This window comes from Mustela putorius, unplaced genomic scaffold (assembly GCF_011764305.1).
Source record: "Mustela putorius furo isolate JIRA1106 unplaced genomic scaffold, ASM1176430v1.1 tig00003834_pilon_pilon_pilon, whole genome shotgun sequence".
NCBI lineage: Eukaryota > Metazoa > Chordata > Mammalia > Carnivora > Mustelidae > Mustela > Mustela putorius.
The window spans coordinates 111,783,584-111,800,182 of NW_025421987.1; the positions used below are offsets into that span (position 1 = coordinate 111,783,584).

Consider the following 16,599-nt stretch of genomic DNA (forward strand, 5'->3'; position numbering starts at 1 on the left):
ATTTTGCATATGACAGTCATTGCACTAAATGTCTTAGTTTTTTAGCTCACTTAATCTTACTGTCACAAGACTTCTTCCCTTCAGATCTTGGAAAAAGTACGGGACCTGAGACACCTTCTGCCTGCCCTTTATCAATGTACCTGCCACGGCTCCCATCACCTAGTGTGTTTCCTTCTGGGCTCTAACAGCAGCGTGTTAATCTTACTTCCTCTCTTCCACTTGTATGCAGAGACCCTACCCAGTGCCCAGCATGTGGTGGGGACTCCATAAGCACTTCCTTAATGAATGAATCCAGAGCAACCATAGGAGAGATATTACAATGATCTGCATTTCACATAAAAGCACAGAGAGATACAAAAAGATTCAGTAACTTGTCCAAGATCATAGTGGAGGAACTGAGGTTCAAACTGTGTTCTGACCGTAGCTGGGCTCTCAAACTGCTGCAAGAATGGATCCTCAGCCTTAAATTAAGAATAGCAGCCTTCTTTTCCAGCAAAAACTGAATTCCTCATCTAAGAACGCCAACTCTTTTCACCACTTGACTCAAAGATTTTTCACACGGGGGGAAAAATCCAGAATCAAAACCCATGTGGCCAAACTGTAGAATCAGTGGCAATTTCTTTACCATTTCAAAACTCACCTGTTCATACCAGAAACTTCCTTACAATTTTCCAAAACAGGTTAAAAAGAATTCTACCTCATACAAAATCACAACAAAATTTTTTGCACTTTTTTTTTTTTTAGATTTATTTATTTATTTGACAGATAGAGATCACAAGTAGGCAGACAGGCAGGCAGAGAGAGGAGGAAGCAGGCTCCCCACCCAGCAGAGAGCCCACGCAGGGCTAGATCCCAGGACCCCAAGATCATGACCTGAGCCAAAGGCAGAGGCTTAACCCACTGAGCCACCCAGGCACCCCCAAAATTTTTTAATATAAGATGTTGGTATTTAGGGGAAGAAAACCACATGAAAACAAACTGATTTGAATTATGACTTTATTGAATATGTCAATAATTTATTCTGGTAATAAATTAGTTTGTACAGCAATCAAAAGTGTTGGGTGCTTCGCAGGAAAACTGCTTCCAAATGTGTACACTAAAATATATGCAAAATCCTTTAAATAGCTGACTTTATTTTCAAACTCAGAAGAGTGGTGACATCAAGTTATAAAGAAGCACTGTCTTTCTCTAGTAGTTCATGATTTAGTTTTGAGTCTACAAAGGTTTCAATTAACATTTCAGCTCCTGCAAGTTTTAATACCAACAGTTTAAAAATCACCTGACCTAGTCTCCTAATTGTAGAGATGACGAATCCACTGGCCTTGCAAGACTACAAAGCTAGTAAGAGACAGAGCATGGATTACAGATCAGTTCTCAGAGGTGGTCTGAAATGTCTGGTAAGGTACACAAGGCACAGAATATCACATAGAACTCTAGTCGTGTCTGAAAGACCTTGGTTTTACTTTCTGCTTAACAGAAAAGTTCTTTTGTAGTTAGCAAATTTAGTAACTCAGTTGCTTTAGAAATGAACTCACTCCCATCACTGCAGGATTACCACTGGTCACTGATTGCCAGTGCAGTTTAATTCACTCCTACTGGAATGTTTGGAGTGGGGCAACTTTTATTCCTTCGACATTCACATCAAGGGTGCCCGTTTGTTTTAAATTCATCATCAGCCAAAGGAGCTGGTATTACCAGTACCTATAAAAACAACAAAACTGAGCATGGAACAGATCTTTGCTCTTTGAAGTTCATTCCCACGAGGTAACATATACCATGCTCTCTTCGTCTGAGCTGCCACTGGCTCTAATCCATGGGTGGATTCTGGGACATTAGTGTCCCCAAATAGCCATGAGACTTCTCATGCCATGAAGAATGTCATATAATAATACATAATGTACCCCGTCATGCTGACATACAATTTTTGGTGAATTATTAGGTCTTAGACTAATGCAGCCCATTTATCAACCAGTAGTAGAATGGTCAGAATGGTCACATTCTGGCAAGCTGTTTTTTTTTTTTTTTAATTGCATGAGCTGTTCTCAAAACAACCTGCCAGGCATCAGTGAGGTTGTTTTGTTTGTTTGTTTTTTGTTTTTTTAAATTTTAGAAACACACTGCAAAGTTGTGTATATGAAAGACATCTTTGGATTTTCATGTGATTCTAATTTCTTGCTATTATCCACAGCAAAGGAGGACTGATAGCCTACCTTTATAAATTTGTTTTTTTCCAGGGCAACATTTCTCTGTAAGCGTGGATGTCTGGTTCAGTTACAGCCTATAAACACTGGTTAGATGTGTGCCTAGGGACACATTTATTTAGAACAGGCATCTCATATTCAGGTTCATCCTCAGCAAGAGCTGTTGTAGCAGCTCTACGTTTCAGCGCTAGTGACCTGATGCCGAGGTGATGCTGAAAGCACTGCGGCCAGCCACGAAACCTTGACAGGGGGCCCTCTCTCGTGCCATGTTATTAGCCTTAGCTAAACACAGTGTGACAGACAAGACCCAGATCACACAAATATGGTCTGCTCGGATCTGGCAAAGCCACTGAAGCATTCAATTTACTAAGTTGGCAAATTTTTCTTTTTGTTCTGCTTCCAACTTCAGTTCCTTTGGCTGCTTTTCTTTTTATCTTGTCCCAATTTTCAAGGCACATTTAGAATAAGGATAAGGAAACTTCCAATTCCTTGACCATTTCACTTTTTGACCTTACTTTCTATCTTCTGGAAAAATTATGAGCTTGGTACTGACCAGAACTGAATGCAGGAAGTACAATGGAAATTGTTTGCTACGCAAAACAAGAACTGAGTTCTTACGAATGCAAGACTGAGCAGACTGGCTTGGTGTGGGACCTGAAAGCACAGTGGGACAAAGCAACAAATTTGCTTAAGTTTAGAATGGCAAAGAGAATGTCCAATTTCAAAGAAAGTGCTAATACTAATAATCTTAATAGCTAAGCCAAAAATATAATCCCCCCTTTTATTAAGGAATCCTAATGACTTTGAGGTAGATGATGCTGTTATCGGATAAGGAAGAAATCAGGTGTAAGACACAAAAATGATACTGAGAGAAAGAAAGCACTGATTTGAAAAGATCTTCCTTTAAACTCACATGGAAAATAGAGAACATTTCCAATTCAAAGTTCTAAGCACAAAATCTAGGAATGTCACATCATGGACTTGCTTCTTTAATTGGAGATGAACTCAGCAGCCAATGGTAAAGAGCCACATGCTAATGGCACAGCCAACTATTGAAGGGTTGTTCCCGTGAAGGAAGCCGGTGACTTTGCATTTGATTTTTCCAGCTTGGCTCATTCCCAAATGTTCAGGATGTAGATTTCTAAAGTCCTCTTTAGCATTTAACTAATTCTTTGTGGGTGGAAGGGGGTGACACTGTTTCTCCACGCATAAACTGATCCTAAGACAGAGTAAGAAATTCTATTAATCACAAATGCATCAATATTTGACTAGTTTTGTTGCAGAATCAATCTAGCTATTAAGGTTTAAAAAAAATTTTTTTCTGTTCAAGGTTTATTTAGTTTTCAGTCATCTCTACAACTAATATAGGGCTAGAACTCACAAGCCCGAGAGCAAGAGTTGCATGCTCTTCCAACTGAGCCAGCCATGGGCCCGGCAGGTCTGTTCATTTTTCACTGCTACACCACTTCATCCTTATTCAAAGAATCCACGTCAGCACCAGAATTATAATCTTAAAAGTGCTTTTCAGTTTTTAGCCCTGAATTCACACTTAAAACACCTTATCTTATTTGTAAAGATATATCACATCTTAAGTATTAATCACTACACTAAAACTTCTCCACTTCACTATTCAGTTATTTGAAGACCTATCCTCTTCAAGGTAATCACTTCTTCCAACTAAAAGGGGTAGCTCTTTGTTTCCTGACCAGATAACCTGCAGGGTCATCTACGTTGTAAATGAAATTCAGTCTCTGATTATGTATCCTGCTTCTGTCCACTACCACAAGACACCTGTGCTTTCCAGTTTACCCCTCATTTCATGTAGGCTGATCCCCAGCAGGGTCAGTCCACATTGTGTCCATGTTTTCACTCCTGCCCAGCAACTGGGGGCTCCTCTCCCACCCCAACTTCCTCTTTGGAATTTATGATTTGTCGATCAGCACATTGCTCCGTATTCTTAACCTCTTCCTTAAAACATTCCCACACCTTCTTGCTCTAACACAGTGGTTCTCAAGAGGTAGTGGGAGGAGTATGCTGATATTGTCTCCAGGGGACACGTGGCAATATCTGGAGAACTGCTACTGGCATCTAATGGTAGAGGCCAGGAAAGCTACCAAACACCCTACAATGCACTGGACAGCTCTGTACAGCAGAGAGTTATTCTGCCCCAAATGACCATAACGCTGAGTCTGAGAACAGGCCATCCCCTAAAGACACTGCTTCCCCTATAATTTCTCCAGTGGGAGTTCTCTGTGAGTGCTGGTACCACAGAGACAGGAGGAGGGCCTGGTTGCTCCTTTCAGCCACTGTTCTCCTTCCTTCCCTACAACCCACCAATTTTGACTCTTATGTCATGACATATATTATCACTGCTCCTCTTCATGTTTTCTGGACCTAGTTTAAAGTCCATGGTCAATTCTCACAATCCCCCTTCTGTCACTCCCTCCTACCTACTTGACAAAACCATCACCCTAGTTACATCTAACTTCCTCTGTCTATATTGACCGACACAGCTGAATATCTACCACCTTAAACCCTCTCCTGATCCTCTATCAACAGGCCCCATGTCTCTACTCCCCTTTGCAGCGAACTCCTTGGAAAAAACGTTTATGCTTGCTACTTCAAATTCTTCTCTTCTTCTCTCCAGTAAGTTTTCCACCAATCAGGCTCCGTCTCTATTACTTCATCAAAACTGCTCTTACCACCATACAAATGGCCTCTCGGTTAAAGCCGTTAAAGTCAATGGTTAATTTCCAGTTGTCTATCAGTGGCATCTGATAAGGTAGTTCACTTCCTCTACCTTTTCTCATCTGGCTTCCAGGATATGGTACCGCTGGTTTCCTCCTCCTTCTTTTTTGGCCAGCTTTGCTGATTCCCCACTTTCCTCCCTGATCTTTAAATATTGGGAGTGGCAGAGCTCAGTCCTTTCTTTTGTCCATCTCTACCTATATTCACAGCCCTGGTGATTTCTTCCAATCTCATGGCTATAAATGCTATTTATATACTGATAATTCCCAAACTTACAGCACTAGCTGATCTCTCTCTTTGAACAGCAGACCTGCATTTCCAGTTGCTTTCTCACTTGCTCTCCAACTGGATCAAAAAAAGACATCCTAAACTTAGTATGTCTAACCCTAGCCCCTGAGCCTACAGACACCTCCCCGTCAGTTGATGGTAAATGCATCGTTCCAGTTATGAAGGCCACAAATGTTGAAATCATTTTTGATTCCTCTTATATCCTATATTCAATCAGTAAAAATAATCCTTATCCTTTAAAGTGTATTCAGAATCCAACCACCTTTCACCACCTCCAGTGCCACAGCTTGGTCCAAGCCATCCATCTCCAACTCCGGTTCATCTAAGGGCCTCCTAACTGTTACCCTTGCTATATCCTAACTCCTGTCCTTGCTTCCACATAGTCTACTCTGAACACAGCAGCCAAAGTCACTCTATTATAACTTAAGTTGGATTTTGGCACTCCCTTGCTTGAGAATCCTCCAATGGTTCCCCAAGTCATTCACAGCAAAAGTCAAAGTCTTTAAAGTGGCCCACAAATACCTTTGTGATCTGCCCAACTCTGCTACTTTCCTCCTGGGCTACTCTCTCACCTTCATCTATTCTGCTCTGGTCACACTTTATGTTCCTCAATAAAATCAGACACTTGTTCCTGCCTTAGGGTCTGTCCAAAGTTCCCTTTGCTGGACTGCTTTTTATCCCCCAGGGCTCACTTTTCAATCACCTCTTTCAATCTACGTTAGATAAGGCCTTTCTCAATAAGGCCTGCCCTGATCACCCTATTTAAAACTGCAACTTCTTCTCCTACCAGCACTCCTGATCTCCCTTACCCTGTTGTTTTTGTTCTAGAACACATTTTGATATAAGAATATCTGTCACATGAGACTAAGTGCCTGGTGCTACATCCCCTATACTCAGATTAGGATTCAGCCTTAAGAATGTTAACCTCCGTTATATGTCAATCATATTAAAAAAAAAAAAAAAAGGAAAAATGAAAAAATCCTGTTAAAGCTTCTTACTTAAGACTCCATTCAAAATACTGGCCAAAAGCTGGGGTAGGGATGGGCTTATTCTTATTGAACATTTGTTTTCTACTGTCAATATCTTTGAGTGAAAAAGACATTTAAGTAAATTAAAGGCCAAAATGAAATTGTAAAATTGCATCTATGACATACCTCAAACAAGATAATGCGGAGTTCTATACGTAGAAGCCAAGTAAGAAATACTATACAACTGTTCCCTCCAAAATAAGTCTAGGAGCTTGACGATTTAAATTACTTATTAAATAAAGGAGGAATAGACTGCCAATTAAATATTATTTTTCTATTTAATGAGTAATCAACAATTTTCATTAACTACAGTGCAGTTTTGTTTCTTTGCCTTCTCAAAAGCTAAAATGAGTTAATTAATTTGAGTTTTTCAAGTTGTGATTTACAATACAGCTGTTTAGTAATAGTTTAAAAATTTTGTGGTTTTTTTTGGGAGGGATAAAATTTGTTTTTTAAAAAAAACATAACATTTACCTAACACACTGTCAAGAAATATTCTCCAGCACTTACAGATCGCTCTAGGTCCTTGCCTCGCAACCTTCCCTGACACCTTTTAAAATTCAACTCCTTACCTTGTCATAAATCACTTTTACAATAAGAGAGCAGCTAGGACAGGTTGCCACGTCTTCCCCATTCTCCAAATCTTCCTATAACAAAATAAAAAACCTTTTGGTATTGTCTTCCCTTTGCGATTTCCTCCTTCCAAACTCCTTCCAGCCCTAGGGGCAAGCTCCTTTGTGGCTCACCTCCCTAAAAGGCCGGTGAGGGACAAAAAGACCTGCCCAGAGAAATACTAACTCCATTCTTCTGGCCAAGCGCTATTTAAAAATACCCAGGAAGAGGTTCTCCTTGGTGGCTCAGTCGATTAAGCAACCAACTCTTTAATTTCAGCTCAGGTCACGATCTCAGGGTCCTGAGGTCGAGCCCCACCCCAGCTCCGTGCTGGGCCTGGAGCCCGCTTAAGATTCCCTCTCTCCTACCTCTGCTCCTATGCCGTAACCCCACCCCCACCCCGCCTCTACTCCCTCTCTCAAAAAAAAGACCAGACCTGACCCAGGAAGGTTAGCCAAGGTTCGTCGCCTCAAACCCCTGAGATGACAACAACGTAACCCTGCCTCCAAATAACTATCCCAGCAAGTGGGACTCTAAATGGGGAAAGAGGGCAAGACTCATGCTCCCGCCATCTAACCTTTCCCACCCCCACTCTCCACCCCTCGGCCAGACTGAAGGCCAGGACGATGTGCCCATTGACAGATCAAAGCATCAACTTTACGGGGACTCAGACAGGATAAAGAGGGCGTGTGAGCCGCCAGGTGACGGAACGGCGGAAGGAACGAGGAAGCGCAAACGCGCCTGCTCGGCCGAACCGCCGGGCGGGACTCTGGAGTTACCTTGGTAATGCAGAAGTTATCCCCACACGGGCAGGGGTAGAAATATGCCTCCGAGTCTTCGTCATATTGGAAGTCCTCGATCTCTACTTCGTCGTGAAACACGGACATTGTCCCAGGGGCCAGCAGAGGTCCGTAACCCCCGCCAGCCCACACTGGCCGGAGAAGGTCTAACTTTGCCGGCGTTGGCCACAGCCGGGTGTTGTCAGCCGGCGCCGACTCAGGAGCGATCGCTTCCGGCGCATAGACAATGACGTAACTACGGCCTCGGAGGCCAAATGGGTGACCGGGTGGCGGTCGCCATGGAGATGGCGGAGCTAGGAGGCGGAGACACTGGATGTGGCGGCTCGCGGCGTGGTACTCTGCGCTCCGCGGCGGCGGTCGGCGTTACCGACCAATAAAATGTGAGGATAGCTCGCGCTGCTGTGACGTCACGTCACCGGAAGTTCCCGAAGAGGGTGGCAGAGTTCGGCAGGTCGGCTAGCTTGGTTCCCGCCGCGCTAGCGGTGCAGAGGTCCCTTTTTGCGGCCGCGGTCCTCAAGGCCGCGGAGCTTAGAGAGGCCTTAAGCTGGGTCCGCGGAATCGGTGGCATCGACCTGGCCCTTGACGTCCTTGGGGAGTCACTCTTGCTGGGTCTCAGGCGGCGGCCGGAGCACCTCTCCCTCTCGGGCTCCCTTCCTGCGTCCCCGGTGACGGACGAAAAGTTCTCTTGGGATTTTTGATTCACCGAGTGACCTTGAGCTCAGGGCGACGCCTGCCTTGTAGTTTGTGGCTGCATTCGCCTACTCAGGTACACCCCCAGCTCTTCCTCACCCCGGGTTATCTTCAAATACCCTAACCTGTGTTGTCGAGAGGACCAAGAGAGTGAAGGCAGATTGCGTTCTAGTCCTGTGTTTGCCAAGCATATCATGATTATGACAGTGATTTGTAAAGTAGTAATAACATTCCCTTTTATTATGGGGAGTTTGCTGTGTACCAGGTTATTGCGCTGGGTACGGTTCTTAACTTCAACCCCGGGAGTTTAGATGTTATTCCATATTATTAACCTCCAAACTGAGATACAGAGAGTTGGGTATCTTGAGAAAAATCACCCATTTAGGAAATGAAGGTCCTGTCTGTCCCCGAAGCCTGGAGACAAATTAGTTTATTTGAACCACGGTTTTTTCTTTGTAAAAGGAATGTCACCAGCAGATACTACCATGAGGCCTCTATACATTGAACGGGAATGCAAATAAAAGGTGGTTTGTCTTGAAAGCAATGGTAGTGCCTCTTTTAATACAACCACATTCCGTGGGGAGATTGCTCCACCACCACACAGTTATTCAAATTTCGGTAGAGAAGGAATGCAGTGCAGTGAAAAAGATACTTTGAGACATAGGTCTGGGATCAGACTCTGACTGTTGGGAGCTGGTTCTGGGAGCTAGATATTTACATTCTTTTGGGCCTTATTTTGTCTATTGACTAAAAAAAGGTTTGGATTAGAGATGATGTGCAAGATCACATACAGATCTAACATTCTACTTTTGCATGGAAATTATGAGATTTACTGATTTATATATACCATGTTTCCTTTACATGGTATGTTTCATGTAATACCTACATGTATACACATTCCTCTTCTTATTTATGTACACATACTCAGGTTTGCATGAAGCTACCAGTTTTGTGCATACTGAGTTGAAGCTGCACCTGGTTTGAGGCTTGAAAACCTGAAGGCAGAGGAGTCTGTGGGAGAAAATCAAGAAGTTACATTTAAGAAGTTTGTGGAAGGTTATTTCAAAGGCCTCACATTTTGGATAATTGAAGATCTACCCGGTAGTTAGGAAACACTTGTGAAACTTGTTGAGGCTTAACTGGGGTGATTCTGGTGTGACTGGGCAGAAGAGAAATCCCAGCAAAGCCCACCCAGCTCCGTGACTGCTCCCTGTATCTCTATAGGCACAGATACTTCCCAGGTAGTCCCTTGGAGTCAGGAGGACAAGGGAGAGTTTTCCAGGATCTGTTCTGTAGTCCCAGTGATCATTTTGAGGTTGGGAATCATCTTTAGTTCTTCAGTGCCTCTCAGCATAAGTACATACAAATTAAAGATGAGCCATTTTCGAATGTACAGAAATGAATGCATTAATATTTGGTGCTTGGAAGTGTAAATTGATAGACCTCTTTGAAAGCAGTTTGGACTTAGCATAAACAATATGCTGGGAAATTTTAAAATTTGAGGTTAATAGCCTTGGAAGTTATAGGCATTGTTGGGTAAAATTTTTTTTTATGATTTCCTTGTAACTTTCCAACTTTTTTGGAGTATGTATTACCTAAAATGGGAAAAGAAAAACTAATGGACCACTTCTCAGTAATAACAGACTCTATGTGTGAGGCACTGCATCAAATGTTTTGTATGCTTGATGTCATTAAACAGCCAGTGAGGTGTAGGTATCATTAATCCCATCATCAACGTTGGGAAACCAGGGGCTGAAGAACTTACGTAAGGAAGCAAAGCTGGTAAGTGGCAGTAAATTGTGGTGAGAACTCAGATCTATCAGATGCTAGAACTTAGGCTCTTAATTACTTTGATGTCATCTGTGATACGATGGCATTGAAGCAGAACTAGATGAAACATACCAGCCCTGAAGCTCTGCAGACTGCTGAGATTGTCTGGCTAGAGCAGTGCTGGTGCCCTTAAAACCTAGATTTGGGAGTCTGCTTGGCTTTCCATACTGCTTTCATCCTGCTGTCTTTTGGCCATAGGCGTTGTCTGCCAGAGGGGATCCCCTGTATGATGCTGCCCAGTTTGAGTTCACGTTGTCCTGAAGAAAGTAAAACCTATAACCAAACATGTAATGCAGTTTTTTGTTTGTTTGTTTGTTTGTTTACTCCACCTAAAATTTTAAATAAAACATCACAATGACTACTAAACTACTTTGATTCCTAGAAGGGAGTGGAAATGTTTTGTAATGAGCCATTTTTGGACCATGAGGGTAGGACCAAAGCAGATTTACTAGTTGCTATAGGATCATTTGCAATCACAAACTTATAATTCACAAAGAAGTCAAGTCTGTTGAAATGTACAATGAGGCTTTGAGTGTAGCTCTTCCTGGAGACAGCATGGGCTTCTGTGTCAAGAACATATCTGTCAAAGATGTTCGGCATGGCAGTGGGGCTGGTGACAGCAAAAATGACCCACCGATGGAAGCAGCTGGCTTCATGGTTCAGGTGATTATTCTGAACTATTCAGACCAAATCTGTGCTAGATTGTCACATAGCTCACATTGATTGTAAGCTTGCTGAGCTGAAGGAGAAGATAGATTGTCGTTCCGGAGAAAAGCCGGAAGGTGGTCCCAAGTTCTTGAAATCTGGTGATGCTGCCGTCGTTGATATGGTTCCTGGCAAGCCTTTGTGTGTTGAAAGCTTCTCTGACTCATCCTCTGGGCTGTTCTGCTGTTCATGACACGAGACAGACTGTTGCTGTGGGTGTCATCAAAGCAGTGGACAAGAAGATAGCTGCTACTGACAGGGTCACCAAGTCTGCCCAGAAAGCTGAGAAGGCTAAATGAATATGATCCCCCATTCCTGCCAGCCCAGTCTTACTCAGTGGTGGAAGAATGGCCTCGGAACTATTTGTATCTATTGCCTATTTACATTTAGTAGTAAATGGGTAATTATAGCAATGCATCCTAAAATCTCCAGAAGGAAAGAAGAGTGTTTTGCAGACCATTTGTGTTTTTTTGTGCATGTGGCAGTTTTAAGTTACTAGTTTTTAAAATCAGTACTTTTTAATGGAAACAACCAAAAATCTGTCACAGAATTTTGAGACCCATTAAAAGCTTAATGAGGAAAAAAAATTCTTTTTCAATCATAAAACGTTGACACTGCTGCTGTGGAAAATGACCAAAATTCTCAGCATGTGATCAAACTTAGAACTAGTTCATAATTCTGAATAGAAACTGTGTTTTGTGAATGCGGTTGTGTATCAGGCTGAGGGGAGTTGTTATTGGTGGTATCCCACTGTCTCTAGGTGGAGTTCGGCAGGGAGCGGAGGGCAGGGGTTAATGGGATTGACCTGATTCTTAGTAACACTCTTGCTTGCCAGGCACTTGCCAGGGCATTTGTTCCTTTCAGCAATGCAATGAAGTGGTATTGGCATTCCAATTTAAAAATTTTAAGAGGTGACTCGCTCAAGATGAAAAAGTAGGAAGGAATCAGATCTAAGCTTTGTTTCACCCATTTCAGGTCAAGCACTCCGTAACTTTGGTACTGCTAGGGTTCCCTTACCAAAAGCTAGATGCTGGGAGCCCCTTTGCTTCCTCAGTGACACTTAGGGTTCTAAATCAACAGGTGCCATGATAGTTCTGTGAATTTACTTTATTTCAGTGTATAAATGCTCTATGAGGCGTTCTTGGGTTTCTCTCTATCTACCTTTCTTTTTTTAACTATTCTCACACCTTACCCAATCTGTTACCAAGTGCAGGGCTCTGATTCCAAAATACGCTCCCTGTTCATCTACTTCTGCCATGTCATAGCTTTATCCTGCTTTCCTTTTGGACGGGAACCTGCTAACTGGAGACTCTCTCCCTCTGTGATCCATTCTTCACAGAGTAGCTTGAGTGCTCTTTTGATGTAAATGTAAATTAGGTAGTTCTGTCAAGTGTAAATTGGATCCTTTAATGTAAACCTTTCTAGGCTTACTCGGACCCTTCAGTTGCTTCCCTTTGCCCTTAGAGTAAATATTCTGTCCCTGGTCTGATGTGATCTGGCACGTCTGTCTTCTGGACTTAACCTCTTGTCACTGTCACCTAGCTCCCCGCTCGCCAGTCATACTGGCTGTGATTCCTCTAACATAGTAGGCTTATTTCTGTGATTGAGCCTCTTTGCCTGCTGGCTCTGTCCTTACTGTCAGAATGGTCGCCTTTTCCTCATCCTTCAGGTCTCAGCTCAGATGTCTCTTGAGAGTGCGCTTTCCTGATATTCCTCCACTCATTTCCTTTATCATGCTCATTGTAATCTATATTTGTCTCATTAATTATCTGTTTACCATCATTGGCTGGACACACTGTACTTAAAGCTTCATGATGACAAGGGCTTTGTGTCTGGTTCTTTAGTGTGTCTCCACACCCAAAATAGTGCCTGGCACCCCAGCAATTCTTAAATAAAATGAGTGTACTTATTGAACAGAAACCAGTATAGTTCATTTTAAATCTGAGTCTGTTGCCTGCAGTAATTTTTTTTTATGGCTTAAGTGGATACGGTTTGTTTATTTATTTATCCTAAGATAATTTCCTGTTTCAGTAATAGAGTTAAGTATGAATTTTTTGGTTGAGGTAAGGCCTGTGAGGATAGAAACATTGATGGAATATTCTTGTATCACTTTAGAAAATCCTTAATGTATGTTAACTTTCTATAGCTAATCAAATACTTATATTGAATATATGAAACCATTGGATGTATTTCCAAAAATGGGTAGATTTTTGCCTTTTGTTTTGTTTTTAATACCTTAATGCTTTGGAGGGCCCTCTGAACACAATTTGATAAAAATACCTTTTTTTTTTAACCAGTAGGTGGCACTCTTGGTCATGCTTACTGGCATTCAAAAAACCAGATTTTAGAGTTTTAAAGAGAACAGCTTTTAAAAATTAACATTTCATTAAGAAAATCAGAGAAAGACAATTATCCTATGATGTCGCTGATATGAAAAATTTGAGAGGCAGGGTGAGAGGTCGTGGGGGTAAGGAGGGAAAAAATAAAACAAGATGGGATCTGGAGGGAGGCAAACCATAAGAGACTCTTAATCTCTTGAACAAACTGAGGGTCGTTGGGAGGGACAGGGTGGCTGGGTGACGGACATTGGGAAGGGTATGTGCTTTGGTGAATGCTGTGAAATGTGTAATCTTGATGATTCACAGACCTGTAGCCCTGGGACAAATAAAACATTATATGTTAATTTAAAAATTAACATTTCTTTTTATTTTTAAGATTTTGTTTATTTATTTGAGAGAGGGAGAGCATGAGCATGAGCAGCGGGAGGAGCAGAGGGAGAGGGAGAAGCAGACTTCCTGCTGAGCAGGGAGCCCAATATAGGGCTCTATCCCAGGAACCTGGGATCATAACCTGAGCCAAAGGCAGATGCTTAACCAATTGAGCCACCCAGATGCCTGCCCCAAGACATCTTTATTTTCAAGTTCAGTTGAGCAGTAGACCCTTTAAACAGCATAATCACTAAAAAGTGTGTCTTATTTGAATACAATTTTTTTTAGCAATGGTTTCCTAAAACACTGAGCAAAACAGTGTTATCATGTTAACTCTGTATCAGTTCAATTTTATCAGGGAACTTAGCCTTAAGTGGCATGTAACTATATCATTCCAGCCATTGGTCTGGTCTTTTTTATTTATTTGTTTAATAAGATTTTATCTATTTATTTGAAAGAGAGAGCAGGGAGCCTGACATGGGGCTCAATCCCAGGATCATGACCTGAGCAGAAGGCAGACACTTAACTGACTAAGCCACCCAGGGACCCCTGATCTGGGCTTTCATGGGGTGGGGTGGGGCAGGTTATCATAAGGAGAAAGAGTCAAAGACAGGCCAAGGAAGCTGACAAAGGGAAGCATTAAAAGGAAACAATTAGAAGAGACAAGTGGAAACACGAGGAAGAATTGATGGGAAGGAGGTAGTGAAGAGTAGGCTTGCTGTGAGGTGACGCTGGCTGATTGTAATGAGCCTGCCTTTTGCAGCCCAGAGTGCCTCTTCACGGTTTCCCAGAACATGGTTCTTACATGTCATCTCTGCTATTGCAGGAACTTTGTGAGAATTTGAGTATATGGAAACACCACCCTAGTCCCAACTATTGTCTATCCAAAGGTCTCACTATAGTACCAGGACCAAAGTGTTGCATGTCAGGCAGTCAGCCAGCCACATACTTAATGACTCCTAAAATCTTATGGACTTCTAAAGTAAGTTTCGCCTGCCTTCTTTCAACAATGAATGTCCCATTTTTAGTTTAGTACATTCAAAGGAGAGAAACTATATTTAGTAGTCATACATGAAGTGAAAGGGCTCATGCTTTTTCATTTCTTAGAAAAGTGAGTAGCATGTTTACCCACAATGATGCTGTGACACACTGTGACAGGAAATAGAACTTTTAGTCAGAAAGCAGTGCTTTTTGATATGACTTGGTTATAACTGACTTCTATATCACTTGATTATTTACTTTTATTTGTTTTCTGGCTCTAAAACGTAATCTCCCTCAGAAGGTCTTTGTTTCATTTATGTCTGTATCCCCACAGTCCACATAATGGACTCTTAATAAATACTTTTCCCATGAAGAACTAACTTAACAAATATGGAGTAGGAACGTAAGCACACTGGCTTGAATTTTTCTAACATTAAATTTATTACAATTAATTTATATAGTATCTTTCAAAAAGTTCAGAAAAAGTTGTGTATATACATTTTCATTTATTCTCTAATATAGGAAAGGACAGCTATATATGGCAGTATAATATGTTAAATGTGACCATCTGAGACAAATACTCAAAAATTGGCAGAGGACAACAATGGTAGGAACCAAAAATATCATCCGATTCACTATCAGTTCTTTTTTTGATAAGCCTATATGTTTTACAATTTAAATGTTGGGTAATCTTTTTGTTTTTGTTGTTTTTTTTTTTAACATTTTATTGAAACAGAAGTACATAAATCCTTGGACAGCTTGAAATTAATTTTTTTAAGACTTAATTTTTTTAAAAAAATCATTTCTAAGTTTACAGCAAAACTGAGGGCTAAGTACAGAGATTTTCCGTGTTTTCCCTACCTTCACACCTGGGTAGCTTTCCCCATTGTCAGCGTCCCCCACCAGAGTGGTCCATCCGTGACCGCTGTTGAGCTGCCCTGACACATCGTAATCACCCGGAATCTGTAGTTCACTTCACTCTCAGTGTGGCGTGTTCCATGGATTTAGACAAACGGATAAAGACATTTATTATTGCTGTCACTATGGTACTGGACAGAGTATCTTTAATTCCCTAAAAATTTTATGTGGTTTGATGCATTTTTACAAAATGAAAATACCCACACCATCAGAATTCAGATTAAGAAACAGCATTGCCCCTATTACCTCCCCAAAAGTACATGCTAACTTGATTTTGAACTTGATAGATTAATTTAGTCTGTTTTTGTGGTTTTTATGACTGGACTCGTGCAAGGTATGCTTTTTTTGAGTCCGGCTTTTACTCTTTTCATTCGGAGTGGTATTTGATGCTCATCTGTGTGCCTGCATATCGATGTAGTTAGTTTATCCTCATGGCCTTGAACGTCGGAAGATTCACTTCGTCTAGCAAGAAATATTAAAGACTTATGTGGTGCTGTTTGGGTGGAGTACAATTATTGGGCAGTTATAAAATCTACTCTCCTCTTCCTTCTGTCATAGCACAAGATTAGTCACATGAGCTTGGTTAGTGATTTTGGAAACTAATAGCATGAGTATTTGATGGTACCACTAATTACATATATATGTACTGTGGAGATCAGGTGAATAAGCTCTAAATAGTGGCAGAAATTTTGTCAGAGTGGAGTTAGGCCTTTAACTGCTTTGTTTTGTTAAATCAGTTCATAACACTACAAGCAAAAATCCAAACCTTCTTCACTGGCCCCTAAAATAGTCTGGTATTTCCCTACCTTTTCTTAAAATATTATAACTTCAGTTTTATGTTTGCCCAGGAGGTGTCATGGCCTGTGCTGCTGTCTTGGTCCCTGGGTTGTTGCGAAGCTCTTCTGGAACCATCTGCAGTCCGGCTGCTTCACTGAAACTGACATCCACCGCTTTGCGCCACTTTACTCTGACAAGGTGGGTTTCTGGCCCTTTGAGTTTCTGGCTCATTTGAGGTGATTCAAAGACCTGACCTGCTGGTGGTCATGGGAGGCTTATCAGACTCCTGAAGGCATAGCAGAGCATCTTGCTT

General features: G+C 41.7%; 2 protein-coding genes across 6 annotated transcripts in view; one reads left to right on the forward strand and one right to left on the reverse strand.

The window, feature by feature from the left end:
- Positions 1–979: 979 nt before the first annotated feature.
- DPH3 (diphthamide biosynthesis 3) lies at positions 980–7,956 on the reverse strand. 2 transcript variants are annotated; one of them, XM_004773536.3, is made up of 3 exons: positions 7,657–7,956; positions 6,838–6,912; positions 980–3,420 (listed from the first exon to the last, which is right to left on the reverse strand). In XM_004773536.3, the coding sequence occupies exons 1-3, from the start codon at positions 7,762–7,764 to the stop codon at positions 3,355–3,357; spliced, it is 249 nt and encodes an 82-aa protein (XP_004773593.1). In that variant the 5' UTR covers positions 7,765–7,956; the 3' UTR covers positions 980–3,354. The 2 variants fall into 2 exon arrangements, with proteins under 2 accessions (XP_004773593.1, XP_044944876.1); XM_045088941.1 differs by lacking the exon at positions 6,838–6,912.
- A 141-nt stretch (positions 7,957–8,097) lies between these two features.
- The window catches only part of OXNAD1 (oxidoreductase NAD binding domain containing 1), a 36,537-nt gene continuing 28,035 nt past the window's right edge, over positions 8,098–16,599 (forward strand). For 2 of the 4 annotated variants that reach the window (XM_004773539.3, XM_045088940.1), the window contains exons 1-2: positions 8,098–8,443; positions 16,358–16,484. In XM_004773539.3, the coding sequence (XP_004773596.1) occupies positions 16,366–16,484 (119 nt within the window). In that variant the 5' untranslated portion in view covers positions 8,098–8,443; positions 16,358–16,365. Of the gene's footprint in view, positions 8,444–16,357; positions 16,485–16,599 lie in introns of those variants that run through there. The other 2 variants (XM_045088939.1, XM_013046359.2) reach the window with 1 other exon arrangement.

What these genes read in the sequence shown, in the direction of transcription:
- DPH3 (XM_004773536.3), bottom strand. Translation starts at nt 7,764, where the DNA reads ATGTCCGTGTTTCACGACGAAGTAGAGATCGAGGACTTCCAATATGAC. An exon ending in ATAACTTCTGCATTACCAAG is followed by an intron (nt 6,913 to 7,656) that starts GTAACTCCAGAG and finishes ATTTTGTTATAG; the next exon opens with GAAGATTTGGAGAATGGGGA. An exon ending in TAAAAGTGATTTATGACAAG is followed by an intron (nt 3,421 to 6,837) that starts GTAAGGAGTTGA and finishes ACTCTGTCTTAG; the next exon opens with GATCAGTTTATGCGTGGAGA.